Source organism: Lactuca saligna, chromosome 5, assembly GCF_052625555.1.
Source record: "Lactuca saligna cultivar CGN05327 chromosome 5, ASM5262555v1, whole genome shotgun sequence".
In the NCBI taxonomy this organism is placed as follows: Eukaryota; Viridiplantae; Streptophyta; class Magnoliopsida; order Asterales; family Asteraceae; genus Lactuca; species Lactuca saligna.
Window position 1 is genome coordinate 228,170,810 of NC_136421.1, and position 15,727 is coordinate 228,186,536.

The 15,727-nt window shown below is 30.6% G+C and overlaps 1 protein-coding gene, 1 long non-coding RNA gene and 1 other non-coding gene across 3 annotated transcripts; all 3 read left to right on the forward strand.

Annotated features, from left to right (window-relative positions):
- The first annotated feature begins 503 nt into the window (after positions 1-503).
- LOC144998727 (uncharacterized) lies at positions 504-3,723 on the forward strand. The gene is made up of 5 exons (XR_013660413.1): positions 504-639; positions 745-1,477; positions 1,572-1,673; positions 2,363-2,451; positions 3,429-3,723. It is a non-coding gene; the product is annotated as an uncharacterized LOC144998727 (long non-coding RNA).
- A 506-nt stretch (positions 3,724-4,229) lies between these two features.
- TRNAR-UCG (transfer RNA arginine (anticodon UCG)) lies at positions 4,230-4,303 on the forward strand. Its single transcript has one exon. It is a non-coding gene; the product is annotated as a tRNA-Arg (tRNA).
- Positions 4,304-7,895: 3,592 nt separating this feature from the next.
- On the forward strand, positions 7,896-14,916 carry LOC145045794 (coatomer subunit beta'-2-like). Its single transcript, XM_078994108.1, has 24 exons — positions 7,896-8,129; positions 8,282-8,302; positions 8,384-8,445; positions 8,652-8,706; positions 9,137-9,173; positions 9,271-9,596; positions 9,688-9,819; positions 9,898-10,046; positions 10,132-10,200; positions 10,302-10,452; positions 10,566-10,631; positions 10,753-10,941; positions 11,046-11,186; positions 11,315-11,389; positions 11,857-12,033; positions 12,103-12,194; positions 12,270-12,386; positions 12,476-12,590; positions 13,137-13,208; positions 13,289-13,485; positions 13,598-13,691; positions 13,796-13,902; positions 13,985-14,114; positions 14,590-14,916. Exons 1-24 carry the CDS (start codon positions 8,127-8,129, stop codon positions 14,716-14,718), a joined length of 2,706 nt encoding a protein of 901 aa, XP_078850234.1. The 5' UTR covers positions 7,896-8,126; the 3' UTR covers positions 14,719-14,916.
- The last annotated feature ends 811 nt before the right edge of the window (positions 14,917-15,727 follow it).

Genomic DNA, 15,727 nt, shown 5'->3' on the forward strand with positions numbered 1-15,727 from the left:
AACATTGTGGGATTGAAATCCCTATGTACTCACCAGGTTTCCCAACCTGACCCACTCAGTTTATTTATATCACAGGTGTTAATATGAAGTCACATTACACTAAGAGATTAAGGAGATATAAATCACTAGTGATAATGAATGTAAGTTCTGTTTATGCTTATGTTTCTGTATTGACGATGACATCCCAAATGTTTTAAAATGAATAAAAAAAATACTTTTTTTCGGAAGTGCTTTGATAACGTATCTATCATGTTTTACTGGGAACAAATTCCGCAACATTTTTATGAAAAGAAGTACTCTGATTTTTTATAAAGCATAAATAAAATCGGTCCTTTCTAGCCGTGAAAAATGGGGATGTCACATTTTTCAACCATCAGTTTTTAGCGCGTGAAGACATCTGCAGCTCTTTCCCTAGATTTTTTCGCCACCGATTCTCTTTTTCATTTTTAAAACCGAGTTACCTCTTTCTCTCTCTCTCAACTACCAAGCTCTTTCGCCTCCATCTCGACTCCCAATGTCATGCACACCACCTTCTTCTGTCTTTATTCCACTGCCCCATTGACATTATCTCGTTCTCTTCGTCTCTCTTTAGGAAATCCATTGTAAAGGAAGAAGACGAGGAAAATTTCATAAATTCAGGTTTTCTTTAAATTTCTCTTTTATCAATCTTCTTTTTATGCTCTCCTTCTTAATTTGTTGTTTAAAAAAATCGGATGCTTTGTTTATTTTGGGGTATTTTTGTAGGTAGATGGGATTCCTAAAAGGTTTATATGGTATGGCTTGAGCGAGATGCTCCTGTACAATCGTGGTTCTGGTTCTGGTTCTGGTTGAAAACAAAACTAGAGGTTAATGAAACTCTTTGTTGAATTATGTTATCTACTTGTTAAAGCCCTAATTTTTTTTTTCTAATATTCCTTGTTCTTCCTTGCTCTTTATAAGTTTAAGGTTGTTTGCTTTCTGTCTATATTATGTTTGAAGCTTCTTGCAAAAATTTTAATGTTTTTAGTCATTATAGTTACTAACCCCTTCTGAATACGAAGTCATTCCATCACACCTATTTTGAGTTCTATAAACATAGTTGCAAATGTATATTGAGTGTAAGGTGTTCGTTGAAATGCCTGAATGGGTTTAACTGCTTTTTTTTTATTGTGTAAACATTATTTTCTTGGTTAAATTTTCATTTTATTCATGAATACTCCATGAAGATACTTACCAAGTTTAATTAATTTTTATCTTGAGGGCCGAACTCTTTGGGTTGTGGTTGTAAAATCCCAGATTGAAACAGTAACCCCTTAAATGCTCTTCAAGCTCAAGGTTGTTCTATATATTGGGTTGGAATACTGTATGTTTTCTCTTCATATTGGCACCATCAAGTCATCAAGTCTTTATACAGAGAATATTGATCACACAAATCCAACAGATGCTATATGATTTAGCATCCATTGCATTGCCACCATTTTTAAGACAAAATAAAAGGGTATTGTTTTAGTATTATATTCTTAAATATGATTATCATGTTCCATATTTGTTAATCCTTCATTTGAATTTGCATTTGATCTCTCTTCATTCAGGGAAAGGGAGTACAATATACTAGAGGATATGAACCATCCCGAAAGCTTGTTCGAAGTAGAAGTGGTGGCAACCAGGAGTTTAATTTATCAAAACCAACTAAGGTTTGACTCTGAAACTTATTGAGGGTTATAATCAGCGCACCAATTCTATCAACACGGGAGGAAAATCAAATTAAATAAGACACACCATGTGTTTTATATCTTATTCAGTCATTAACCTCCACCAAAAGGGTTCACGTTGAAATAATAGATTGTTTACTATATCAAGCTTTGAAGCTTCTATTGTGAATGCATAAAATTATCATCCAAATACAAAGTCATTACTATAAATAGGTAGATTTTTCAAAATATAATGTCTAAATAAGAAAAAGATGGAAGTAAAATGTTATAATTGGTGGATCCTTAAAAGAATGACGCTTTAGTAAGAAAAAAGTTAGAAAGTACTGTACAATGATGTTTCCAGTTCCATTGATTTTGTAATTTATCCTTTCTTTAAATTTGGTATTTTACCTTTAAAATAGTGTTTTGGGAATCGAACATATTATAGTTCCCTACCATATGTTTGGTTATAAAGTGGAAATGGTAGATGTTTCTTAGGTTACAGAAGCCGTTACTGAAGTTTTTGAATCAAATTATAGAGTATCATATCGTCTTACTTTCATTTCTTTTTTGTTACAATATTTTACTTCCATCTTAAACACCTCAAAGTCTTTTTATTTCAAAAGATTTAACCACACCGCTTTCGTTTTTGTTCCATTGTTATGAAGCTTTATAATGTGTGTTTGTTGCAGGTTGCAAAGGGTCGTGGGGAGACTTTGGTTACACAAAGAGCAGCTGTAACGAGACTAGATGTTCCAAGACCAGCTGTTACATGGAACTTGTAAGTTATCTTTTTGTATATTGCTCAAAATGAAAAGAGGAATATGTATCTTGGAGACATTTATCGCAAAATAGCAAGCAATTGTGACATTTGGACATGTTTAGCTTATCATTTGTTCAATTGCTAGAATGAAAACTAGAACTGGTCAAATTGTTTGCCTATATAGTGGTTTCAAATTGTTTGCATGTTTGGGCTATTCTAAAACCGAATTCATGGCTTTGTTAGAAGATCTATTTACTAGAAGCGGGTCATGTAATGAAGAAAACCAAAAGTACAAAAGTTCTAAATTCCAGCAAATGGTAATCTTCTTGTCATGCGTGTCAATGTTTCTAGAATTAGAATGAAAACTAGAACTGCTCAAATTGTTTGCCTATATAGTGGTTTCAAATTGTTTGCATGTTTGGGCTATTCTAAAACCGAATTCATGGCTTTGTTAGAAGATCTATTGACTAGAAGCGGGTCATGTAATGAAGAAAACCAAAAGTACAAAAGTTCTAAATTCCAGCAAATGGTAATCTTCTTGTCATGCGTGTCAATGTTTCATTTATTTTGCCATCTTCTTAGGCCTAGAGGCAGAGGCATGGGATAGGAACCAAGAGATGCAGACCAATTTTATTTTGGATAACTTCCATGTTTTAAACATGAAGTTGAACAATAAAAGAGTTGACAAACAGAAGTTGCAAGATAAGTTGTGCCTAAATGTGCATTATTCATAAGTAGTAAGAATAAGTTGGATGTTTGTTAGAATATATAAGTATTTTAATCAACTTTAAAAATCTAAATTTATAACCTTGAAAGATTCAAGATTAACCACAATTAATGCTAAAGAACATTTCATTTATTGACTTCCCAGTTTGCAAGTTTGTTGTCTATTTTAGTATTTTTAGTCTTCATAAATAATTTAATATTATACATTTTTTATGTTGAGTACTCTTCAAATCCAGAGTTATTTTTAATAATTCAATTTTTTTGTGCAGGGATGTTTCTACTTCTCTCCAAATCCGAACAAAACAGAAGCCAAATTAAATGTGTCCTTCCTAAGAACCTCTGTAACACTTCTAAGGAATTCCATCAATGAAGGTTCAATGGTTTACTATATTTTTTTCAATTACATCAGTATATCTTCATTTTATTTTCTTATGAAAGAATCACACCAGAAAATTTTTATCTATTTACAACATTATACTTCCACAAAGTTCTTTATGCATAATTCATAACCATTATTAGGCTTGAGACTTTCTTACCATATATAAAATAACCATTTTACATAAAATTTTGGACCAATCATGGCCATGCTTAGCACGACCTTTGTATTTTTCTAGTATATATATATATATATATATATATATATATATATATATATATATATATATATATATATATATATATATATATATATATATATATATAATAACTAAATTTTATTAATTAACGTGTTAAGTTTTTTTTTTGCTGGAGAATATATAATAATGTTGATTCATAATAATTTAAAGTTTCATGTATATTGTTTGCAAAAGTATTCACACTTGCTTTTTCTTGGGAAAAATAATGATGAAACATCAATTTCATAAAAAATATCGTATTTAATTTGATAAATACTCTTTTTAAATTTGGGATACTGTAAATCAATTTATAGTTTATGTTTCAGAATTATACTTTAAAATTAGAATCTACATTTTCTTTTAATCCTAAGTTACATAATTACATTTGCTATATCATATTTGTAATCGTTTCTAATGTTATGTTTTATTACTCTGTACGCAAGAATATCACCAGCAGACCGCATAGCGCAGTGGATTAGCGCGTTTGACTTCGGATCAAAAGGTCGTGGGTTCGACTCCCACTGTGGTCGTTTTTCCATTTTTCAACTAAATATCTTCTAAATCGTTAATATTTTTTAGTTTATATCTATTTTGTTCTCAGTATTATTTGGCTCATTATATATATATATATATATATATATATATATATATATATATATATATATATATATATATATGTTCTAACTCGTTAATTCTTTTTTTTTTTGTTTAATTCATTTTGCTCTTACCGTGATTGGTTACATTTTGCTCATTACATAACGGTTTCATTTTATTCATTATATTTTATAACTTTCCTAGGTTGTGCAGATTAAATTGCATGTTATTTTTTGATAAATATATGTTTCATTGATATCAATTATATAATAATTGTTATACTAAATTGCTATTATAGTAATTGATTATATTTCATTGCGCCTTGTACGTTCATAAAATTAAATATAAATACCTCCAAGTCGGGATGGAGCTTGGAGACTTTCTTTTTAGATCTCTATTAAAGTTATGCTCTACTAGGACTGGATCTAAGCCTGGCATATCGTTATATGACCAAGCAAAGACGTCCCGGTATCGGCTAAGAAATTGGGCAACCCTTGCCCGCCAACTAAAAAGAGCGATTGAGAGTGGATTTCAGGTTCGATAGTGTCGAGAAGGTATTAGCCACCGGTGACCGTACTTTCGTAAAAGCACCATTGGGCGGGGGTTCCTCTTCTCTTCTTCCTCTTGAACCTCGAACAAAAAAAAGATCTCGCCATCAGCTCGACTAAGAGTTCCGAATCAAAAAAGTCAACTGAACTTTACTTAAGACGAAGGAACCGAGTGCCAAAAAAAACCGGTTTCGCTTCAAACTATTAGTAATTAAGACTAAAAGTAAGGAAGTCCTTTTCTTGACTTGGCCTGCGTTCATTATACCTACCCTTATTTAGTGTTACTTTTAAAAATTATGATGGTCAACTAATTAAAAATTACTTATTTTATCATTTTTAAAATTTGATTATAATATGGTTATTTGAAATATCAACAATATAAATTATAAGTAACTAATGTAATTTAATTTATTATTTTTTGTTATTTTTAATTATTATTATCATTAATTAATCATTTAACATTAGAAATTTATGAAGAATTATATATATATATATATATATATATATATATATATATATATATATATATATTGCATTAATCCTACATTAATTAACATATTTAGAATTTACGAACAAATCTCAAATTAAAATATGTTTATGAAAAAACATGAATTACCAGTAAACGTGATAGTTTTGCCATTTTCTATTGGTAACATATATTTTACCGATTTCATTGTTGATATGAATGTCTAGACATTAAATGAATTGATGAGATGGTTATGATATAATAATCAATCTCTATTATATTTTCATTAATTTATATTATTATATAAATAAATCTTAAACTAAAATTTATTTACAAAAAATAATAAATTGCTGGTAAAAGTGGTGATTTGACATTTTTCTCTAGTATATACATTTTTGCCAACTTCATTGATAACATATATGCCTAGTCATTAAATGACATGTATGTTGTGATACATAAAATTAGATAGACAATTTAAAATTTCTTATATACTTCAAATATAATGAAGTTGTTAGTTTTATGTATTATTATAATCTTTGTTTGATGCCTTTCATAGGGAAAATTCTAGAAAAATCTCAATATTTTGAATTTTTTTAATAAATTCTTAATTTTATTTTTTTAATAGAAAATTCCCGATTATTTATTTTTTTAAATAAAAAAGAACTTAAGAAATCGTCTAATTTATTCACTTTAACTCTTTTTGACATGTTCAGCAGGTCATGAAACAAAATCGTTAACTCTTGCAAAATAAGGGGACTTTTATGCAAATTTCGTCAAATTTTGTATATAATTATAAACGTATTTTTTTACGTATTTATATGTATTTTTAGGTATTTACGTATATTTTAAGTTTTTATATATATATTTCTTGAAATATGATAACAACAATGACCATATCTTTTGTGCTATTTCCATCAACAATTTCACTGGTCAAATGAAGTCTAAAGTGTTGTTTTGGACAAATGAAATTAATGGGAATTTTCGTTATTTAGTTTTAATTGTATCTTTTTTTTTTTCTTTTTTTTTTTGTTGTACAGTTATAAACAATAACTTTTTCATATTTATTTCTGTAACATTCATTCACTTCTTTTACATATTTGTTTTTCATCTCAGACTTGTGAACCCGCTTTAACTTTTAACATAAATTTGAAAGGCAAATGGCAGGAAATAGCAACCTACTTCACTATTGCTATTGTCCATAATTTGCTCTATATTTGAAAAAATAAACCCATATTTTTATCTTTCATCTTTATGTGAATGAATCTATCCGATTCAGAAGGGAAGAACTTGTATCAGTATCTCAATTTCAATTCAAACATGAGTTTGATTCACACTCCATGTTATGAGAAATATTTACCATCCGAAAAGAGGAAAAAACGGAGTCTTTGTCTAAAGAAATGCGTTGAGAAAGGGCAGATGTATAGAACTTTTCAACGAGATAGTGCTTATTCAACCCTTTCAAAATGGAATCTATTCCAAACATATATGCCATGGTTCCTTACTTCGACAGGGTACAAATATCTAAAGTTTTTCTTTTTAGATACTTTTTCAGACCTATTGCCGATACTAAGTAGCAGTGACCAAAATTTTAATAGTAATAAAGTGTGAGAGCTTTACCCTAAAAAACTTCTTTTCTTGAATATGTGAGTTTGTTTTATATTATTTTATTTATTATATTGTTACAAGATTATAAATAATATGTTAAATTGTTCCATATACTAACCTTAATTAACACTACATTTAATTTACTTAATCAATATCATGTTTTACAATAGAATACCTTCTAACCCCCGCAACGTGAAGATCTTTCTTTAGTTTCTATTAATATTTCTAATAACACAAAAAATTAAACATTAAATGAGATTGATAAGATGACGATCATGCTCTTAATGAATTAATTTTGATATAACCTACTTTTAATTATCGGGTTCTCGGAAAACTATGAGTTCTCAACTGATCTTATCACTATATAATCAACAAAAATGACTACTTTACGAGTGTGTTTGGGTTAACTTTTTTTTTTTATCATAAAAGTGATTTTTAAGAAAAATACTTATTAGCTTATGGTTTTTAGGAAAAATAGATTTTAAAAAGTGTTTGGATAAGAGAAACTTTTTTTAGGAGTAAAATGACTAAAAAACTAAAAAAAATCAAGATTTTTCAGTTTTATTTTTTTCTATCTAAAAAACTATTTTAAAAAACGCTTTTTAAATATACAAATATTTTTTTAATATTATCTTTTTAAAAGTTAAAAAACTAATAAACTATTTTTAAAAGCTATTCAAAAAACATAGTAATTTTTTTTTTGATGAATATAGGTTTTATCGTGATTTCGGCGTTATTTTGGCCAAGATAGGTAAAAGATTTTAACTTGGAGATTTTGATCTTTGCCGTACAAGTTAACAGGTTGGATCGATCAAGCAACGGTGGTGCAAACCAAAGATGACGCAATAAATCATTTTCATTTTAAATATTTAATAAAAACTAAAAACTAAACAAAATTATACTGTATTTCTTTGTATCTTCAAACCCCACCCCCTTTCATCAATCCCTCGCTCACGAATCAGAGGGGCGTTGTTACAAAAGCACAAGGAACCTTTCGATCTCAATCAAATCGCTCAATTGGGAAGGATATTCATTGTTGCTCAATCGTTTTCAGTTCGAGTTGTTTTGTGGGATCGCTCACTCGAATCTTAGGGTTCAGGAGCTAACAATCGATTTAAGGCTTAATTCTGATATTAAACAATGGTGAGCTTTCAATTTCTACTTGATTCTCATTTTTGGTGTTGTAGTGTAGATCCGGTTTTGAATCTTTGATGAATTGACATTTTATCATTGTTCAATCACATTACTAATGTTGGAACTTCAATTGTTGGTGTTTCTTTTTCGCTCTGGGACAGCCTCTCAGGCTCGATATCAAGGTACCTTTAGTTACTTCAATTCGTGTTGATATTATTGCAAAACATTTGTTCGATAATGATAAGTACTTATTTTTTATGCAGAGGAAGCTTGCTCAAAGATCAGAAAGAGTAAAATCAGTGGACCTGCATCCTACGGAACCATGGTAACGATTCACATGTCATAGAGTAGTATACCAGTATGCATGTTAGTAACTGTTTTTCTTCTTGTTCTGAAATTGGCTGACGTTGCTCCTTTTGGTTATGGCTTCTATATTTTTAATAGCTTAACTTTGAGCCTCAATGTGAATTTGTGATGAAGTGGTTATATGTTTATTTATTGATGGACGTGTCTACTTCTGTCTTTTCACAGGATCCTCACAAGTTTGTATTCGGGAACAGTCTGCATATGGGATTACCAGTCTCAGGTATGAAACCATTTTAATGATTCAAAGTAAGAGTGAGGTCTAGTACTCTAGTTAAAGTGATATACTGCAATGAAGATAATCAGGCACCTTCAAAGATACATATGTTCATCAGTTCATGTTTATCCCATGATACTTCCTATCCATGTAGTGTAGAAATGCAGTTGGATACAGTTGAGGAGCACACAATTCTGGGTTCAAATTCTTTTCATTGTAATATAAATTGGAATAGTTTTCCACTTTTCCCCACCCATTGTGTATATGGAGCTAAATCCATGGCCTGGTATAGAATGTCACGATTTAGATTTACATTGAAGCCTAGCTAACAAACTTATTGGGAATGAGAATCAAAACTGTTGATGACAGACATAATTATAGGTTCATATATACTGAATCTTAGCTAACAAAAGTTATTTGGTCTTTGTTATTGTAGACTATGGCAAAATCGTTTGAGGTTACTGAGCTACCAGGTTTGTGATTGATATTTCTGTTATAACATCTATTCCCATTCATGGTTGTACCCCTGAAACTTATATCTGATATTTGATGCTTATAATTTATTCACAGTCAGATCAGCAAAGTTCATAGCACGCAAGCAGTGGGTTGTTGCAGGTGCAGATGACATGTATATCCGGGTATACAATTACAATACAATGGATAAAGTCAAAGTATACGAGGCACATACAGATTATATTAGATGTGTTGCTGTTCACCCCACTCTCCCATATGTATTGTCATCATCTGATGACATGCTTATAAAACTTTGGGATTGGGAAAAGAACTGGCTTTGTACTCAAATTTTTGAGGGTCATTCCCATTATGTGATGCAAGTGACAATCAATCCAAAAGACACCAACACTTTTGCAAGTGCATCACTTGATCGTACCATAAAGGTAATTTCAAGAGTTCTTACATTATCCATCAGCCAAAAATGTCTTTTCAGCAATGCTGATGTCATTGCCTCTTATTTATTTCTTGTTCTAGATTTGGAATCTTGGCTCACCTGATCCTAACTTCACACTTGATGCACATCTCAAAGGAGTGAATTGTGTGGATTATTTTACTGGGGGCGATAAACCCTATCTAATTACTGGATCAGATGATCACACTGCTAAGGTTTGTGCTTATAAATTATAATCTTTATGTTCTTTTCTAATCTGTATGTATGGCTATGCTAATAAAGATTTGAAACAGGTGTGGGATTATCAAACCAAAAGTTGTGTCCAGACTTTAGAAGGTCACACACACAATGTTTCTGCTGTATGCTTCCATCCCGAACTCCCAATAATTATTACAGGTTCTGAGGATGGTACTGTACGTATATGGCACTCCACCACTTATAGGTAACTAAGTTCTTATGAATGCTTGAGGGTTACAAATGACATGGTTGCCCCTTATTCCCCCTTTTTTTTTTTTTTTCTGGTGCAGACTAGAGAACACATTGAATTATGGACTTGAAAGGGTCTGGGCTGTTGGGTGCATGAAAGGTTCACGAAGGTAACTATGCTTTCTAACTACACATTCACATGTCTAGCACTAGTGTTTGCATCTAAGGCATATTCAAGTTTCTTATCATAAGATTGATCTCCTATATACAGGGTTGTTATTGGATATGATGAAGGGACCATAATGGTGAAAATTGGTCGTGAGGAGCCTGTAGTTAGCATGGATAATAGTGGGAAAATTATATGGTCTAAGCATAATGAGATCCAGACTGTTAACATCAAAAGCGTGGGTGCTGATCATGAGGTGTGGGCTTTTTTGTCCTACAAAGACATCGAAAAATAATAATTCCTTTTCTGTCCTTTTTTTTTCTTCTTCTGTGAAATGACTTTTTTTGCCCCTTTTTCTTTGCTTCTCAGGTTTCTGATGGAGAGAGGTTACCTTTAGGAGTTAAAGAGCTGGGAACATGTGATCTCTACCCACAAGTAAGTTGTGCTTGTTTCCTCATATATCTTTTTATTTTTCTTCCTAAAACCCTAATATCAGATATGGTGACAAAAGGTTTGTAATTGTGTTGATTATGTCATTTTTTTTTTTTTGATTCAGAGCTTGAGGCACAATCCAAACGGGAGGTTTGTGGTTGTCTGTGGTGATGGTGAATACATTATATATACAGCTTTAGCTTGGAGAAATAGATCCTTTGGTTCTGCTTTGGAATTTGTTTGGTCAACAGATGGTGAGTATGCTGTTAGAGAGAGCACATCTAAAGTCAAGATTTTTAACAAATCTTTCCAGGTTTGTGAACTCCCTATACCTAATGATTTGATCAATGACGAAATCGCCCCTCTTCTATTCATTCTATTCATTTTTTATTTTTTTTGGATGGTCTTTTTAATCAGGAAAAGAAGAGTATCAGGCCGACATTTTCAGCTGAGCGAATATATGGAGGATCTTTGCTGGCAATGTGCTCAAATGATTTTATATGTTTTTATGATTGGTCTGAGTGCAGATTGATTCAACGGATTGATGTTAATGTCAAAGTAATAATTATTACCCTCATGACCTCATCTTGATTTTGCTTATATGTTACCATATCACTTTTTTTGTTACCACATCCACTTAAGTGTATGAAACAACATTGTTTTTGTTTTTCTTTCTTCATTTTTAGAACCTATACTGGGCTGATAGTGGTGATTTGGTGGCAATTTCCAGTGATTCATCATTCTACGTGCTAAAATATAATGTAAGATCCTTAATCTTTATCATTTTTCTCCATTTACATTTGTGCAAAGGGCAATATACAGAAAAGCATTATATCAATTTAGCCATTTGACTATTTTCTATAGTAATTAGACCGTTAAATACTTAAAAAAACCATTTTGCTGGTTACCCGGGTTTATATCAAGGTAAAATACATAAAAACACAATGTACTTTTACAATGTCGATTTAGCCATCAAACTATTATTATAATAAGCGTAACAGTAGTTCAGTGGCTAAATTGGTCAAAATTGAAAGTTAGTTTTGCTTTTCGGTATATTAACGTTTTTCAAAACCAATTAATGAGAAAAAATGGTTTTCATAAACAGTAAAAAAGAGTATAAATGGTTTACTTAAGTGGCTAAACCGATAAAATGTTCAAAGTACATTGTGTGTGTGTGTGTGTAGTGCAAAAATGTGATTAATAATATATAAAATTTGTTATGTTGCAGCGTGATGTAGTATCAGCACATCTGGATAGTGGAAGACCTGTAGATGATCAAGGAATTGAAGATTCCTTTGAACTTCTATTTGAAGTAAATGAAAAAGTTAGAACTGGATTATGGGTTGGAGACTGTTTTATATACACTAATGCTTCATGGAGACTCAACTATTGTGTTGGTGGCGAGGTATTATTATAATAGCAACTTACACTTCTTTTATTTATTTAAAATTATTTAATGTGACATTTGTTTCAGGTTAACACAATGTTCCATTTGGATCGACCTATGTATCTTCTTGGGTATCTTGCTAATCAGAGCAGGGTTTATCTCATTGACAAAGAATTCAAGTGAGTGGGTATAATAATCTTAAACAAACAATTGTCATCAACATTTATGCTAATTTTTTTTTTTTTAAATTTTAGTGTCGTTGGATACACTTTGCTTCTGACGTTAATCGAGTACAAGACACTTGTGATGCGTGGAGACATAGAGCGAGCTAATGGAGTTTTACCCTCAATCCCAAAGGAGCATTATAATAGGTAGAATTTGAAAAGTTATATTGTTATTAACAAATTTTGTATCTTAAATATATAGATTTAAAAAAAAATCTGTTTGTTTTCTTCAATAGTGTTGCTCACTTTCTGGAGTCACGGGGCATGGTTGAAGAGGCTTTGGAAGTTGCTACAGATCCTGATTATAGATTTGAGTTGGCTATTCAGCTTGGTAAACTTGATATTGCTAAGGTAATAAATAAATAGCTCTTTACTTGGGAAACCAAGGGTGTTAGTGGAATTGGAATCTGAGATTCCATTCCATGGGCATGTTTGGTTGGCAATGCTAAATAGAGGGAATTCAATTCTGTTGGAGTCCCTACAGTTTCTATGTTTTCTAGGGAAGGTGGAAGGAATTCAATTCCATTCTTCATTTTTTTGTTAAAAGAATAAAATATCCTTGTTATGTATATTAAAATAAATAAAAACAAAAATTCAGTTATATATATATCTTCAATAAACAAAAGGTTTGTATATACAAATATCATTTTTTTTTTTTAATTATAAATCCAAAATACCCTCATTATATGCACACTGAATTAAGTAAAAACCAAAAAATATGTAGATATAAATAAAAACTTGAACATTATTTAACTTTTATTATTGAATCCCATTCCATTCTTGCCACAGATTATGATTCCTTCAGATTCCAATTCTTTTGACAAATTATTTAATTTCTATGATTCCATTTATTTCAGTAGTTATAAAGAGCTATCTCAACTTCCTTGATGTGTGCAGGACATTGCACTAGTAGCAGAGAGCGAGTCAAAATGGAAGCAATTGGGTGAATTAGCCATGTCTGCTGGATTGGTATTTTTCGTTTCAAAAATCGAATTATTATTTTATATATTTATATATTTTTTAACAAAATATATATGATTGGAATGCAGTTGGACATGGCAGAGGATTGTTTGAAACATGCAAACGATTTGAGTGGTTTATTACTTCTTTACTCTTCCTTAGGAGATGCTGAAGAGATATCAAAACTTGCATCTCTTGCTAAAGAAAACGGAAAAAACAACGTTGCATTTGCTTGTCTCTTTATGTTGGGCAAATTAGAAGACTGTTTACAGCTGTTAATTGACAGGTTAACCCTTTAATTAATCATCCCATCCCATCCTATCCCATTTTATAATATAAAATAAAACACATTTAACATTTATCAAGATACAATTGCTGAAATATTACTGTCCTTCCAGCAATCGGATACCTGAAGCTGCTCTAATGGCACGATCTTATCTTCCCAGCAAGGTTTCAGAGATAGTCGCCCTTTGGAGAAAAGACCTTAACAAGGTTAATTTCGGAATTCCACTACTTTTTCATATTTAATTTCTTTGTTTAGAATTAGAATATATTTATATGTATATTAAAATTCAAACTTATGATGATGACAACAGGTTAACCAGAAAGCTGCAGAATCTTTAGCGGATCCTCAAGAGTACCCGAATATGTTTGAGGACTGGCAAATTGCACTTGAGGTCGAACAAAAGGCTGCAGAGACAAGGTTTCATTTGTTTTTCTTCTTACATTATAAATTATAATGGATTTAAGTTTAAATGTGATTTTTTTTTTAATAAAAAAAATAGGGGTAGTTATCTTCCAGCAGCGGAGTATGTGAAGTATGTTGATAGATCACATATGAATCTAGTGGAGACTTTTAAAAACATGCAATTGGATGTTGATGAACCCATGGAAAATGGAGGCTTAGATCATGAGGTACCTTTTCTTTCTTCTTCTTCTTCATGTTTCCATGAAGATATCTATGTAATTGCGACTTCTTGATACTACAGAATTGGTGGGTGAATAGAATTTGCTCATTCCATTGTAATATAGTATTTTTTTTTTTAATGACAAAATCCTTTTTAAGAATCATTTTTAATTAAATTTAAACTATATTTTCTAAAATTTGCTAGAAAGTATTTTTATATTTATAATCTTATTTTCTCTTTTTCATGTTCATTGTTTTAGTTCTGTAATTAATACTTCTAAAACGATGAAGTCTTGAAACTATATCTCGCATTTACTATTTACATATAATACTAAAAAAACATATAAAATTATACTATAGCTTGTATTTACATATATATATATATATATATATATATATATATATATATATATATATATATATATATATATATATATATATATATATATATATATATATATATAATATAGAAATCCATTTCAGAATGGAACGGAGGATGAATTTGTTGATGGTGAAGAAGGTGGTGTGGGCATGGATAATGATTCTACAGATGGTGCTGTACTTGTTAATGGAAACGATGCTGACCAAGACCAAGACCAAGACAAACAGTGAGTGAGTGAGTGAGTGAGCCTCTTTTTTTTTTTTGACAAAGAGTTGGTAGATGTTTTTATCAATCGAGATATTCTTTTTTGAAGCCATTTTTATTGTGATTTGTAGACACATTTTATACTTTATAGGTGTGGGAATTCAGAAACAACCAACAGTCATATAGTATTTTTTGTTTCATCTAAATGTAGTGTGCTTCTTGTCTGGGTTTGCTAGGCTTCTTTTTGTTAAAGCTAAAATGGTTACATACAAAGCAAATAAGGTTTTCTTCATCCATTCAACAGTTGTATTTGCTCGGGATATCCTATTGTTTTATCTAAGATAAATCATTTTTTTGGGTGACTCATATAACCTAATCTTTTTGAATAAGCGATTTGATTTACCAACTTAGTAATTACATCTTTTTTATATGATGTCTAAGTATACTAATTGATTAACTTGTTAATGTTACACATTATCGTTTGAATTAGAATCTGATTTCCGTCCAAATAACCTCAAACCAACCATCATCTAACCATCAAGTCAACCCCTTTAGGTAAAAAGGAATCCTTAAAGAGAGACTAAGGAAATTTTTGAAGTTTATAATGTTATAACAATGTACTCTTATCTATGGAATGTTTTTCTCCAAGTTCTGAGTTTGAAGATTTTGATGAAGTTTTGAGAAAAGAAAATTGGGTTGGATATTATATGTTATTACTTATTATGTTTGATCTGTGTTCCTTTTACATATTATTTTAGAAAGGTCTAATCCTCACATTTACTTATTATGCTCCCCAAACACCATGTTCTTTTATTATTATTATTATTATTTTACCGCGTGCTTAGGTTATTAGTTGATTTAGTAGATTTAGAGATCAAAGAACTTGACAACATTTAGAAGACTTTTATGTAAACATGTTTGAAATAGTTATGCACTTTACAATATCTCTTCTGTTGATTGTTATGCGTTCGTATACTTCTTAAAACATTTGAAGCTATGAGACTTTTACACAATTTATTTACTAAAATGGCTCTG

What these genes read in the sequence shown, in the direction of transcription:
- LOC145045794 (XM_078994108.1), top strand. An exon ending in GTAAACTTGATATTGCTAAG is followed by an intron (nt 12,591 to 13,136) that starts GTAATAAATAAA and finishes TGATGTGTGCAG; the next exon opens with GACATTGCACTAGTAGCAGA. An exon ending in CAAAAGGCTGCAGAGACAAG is followed by an intron (nt 13,903 to 13,984) that starts GTTTCATTTGTT and finishes TAAAAAAAATAG; the next exon opens with GGGTAGTTATCTTCCAGCAG.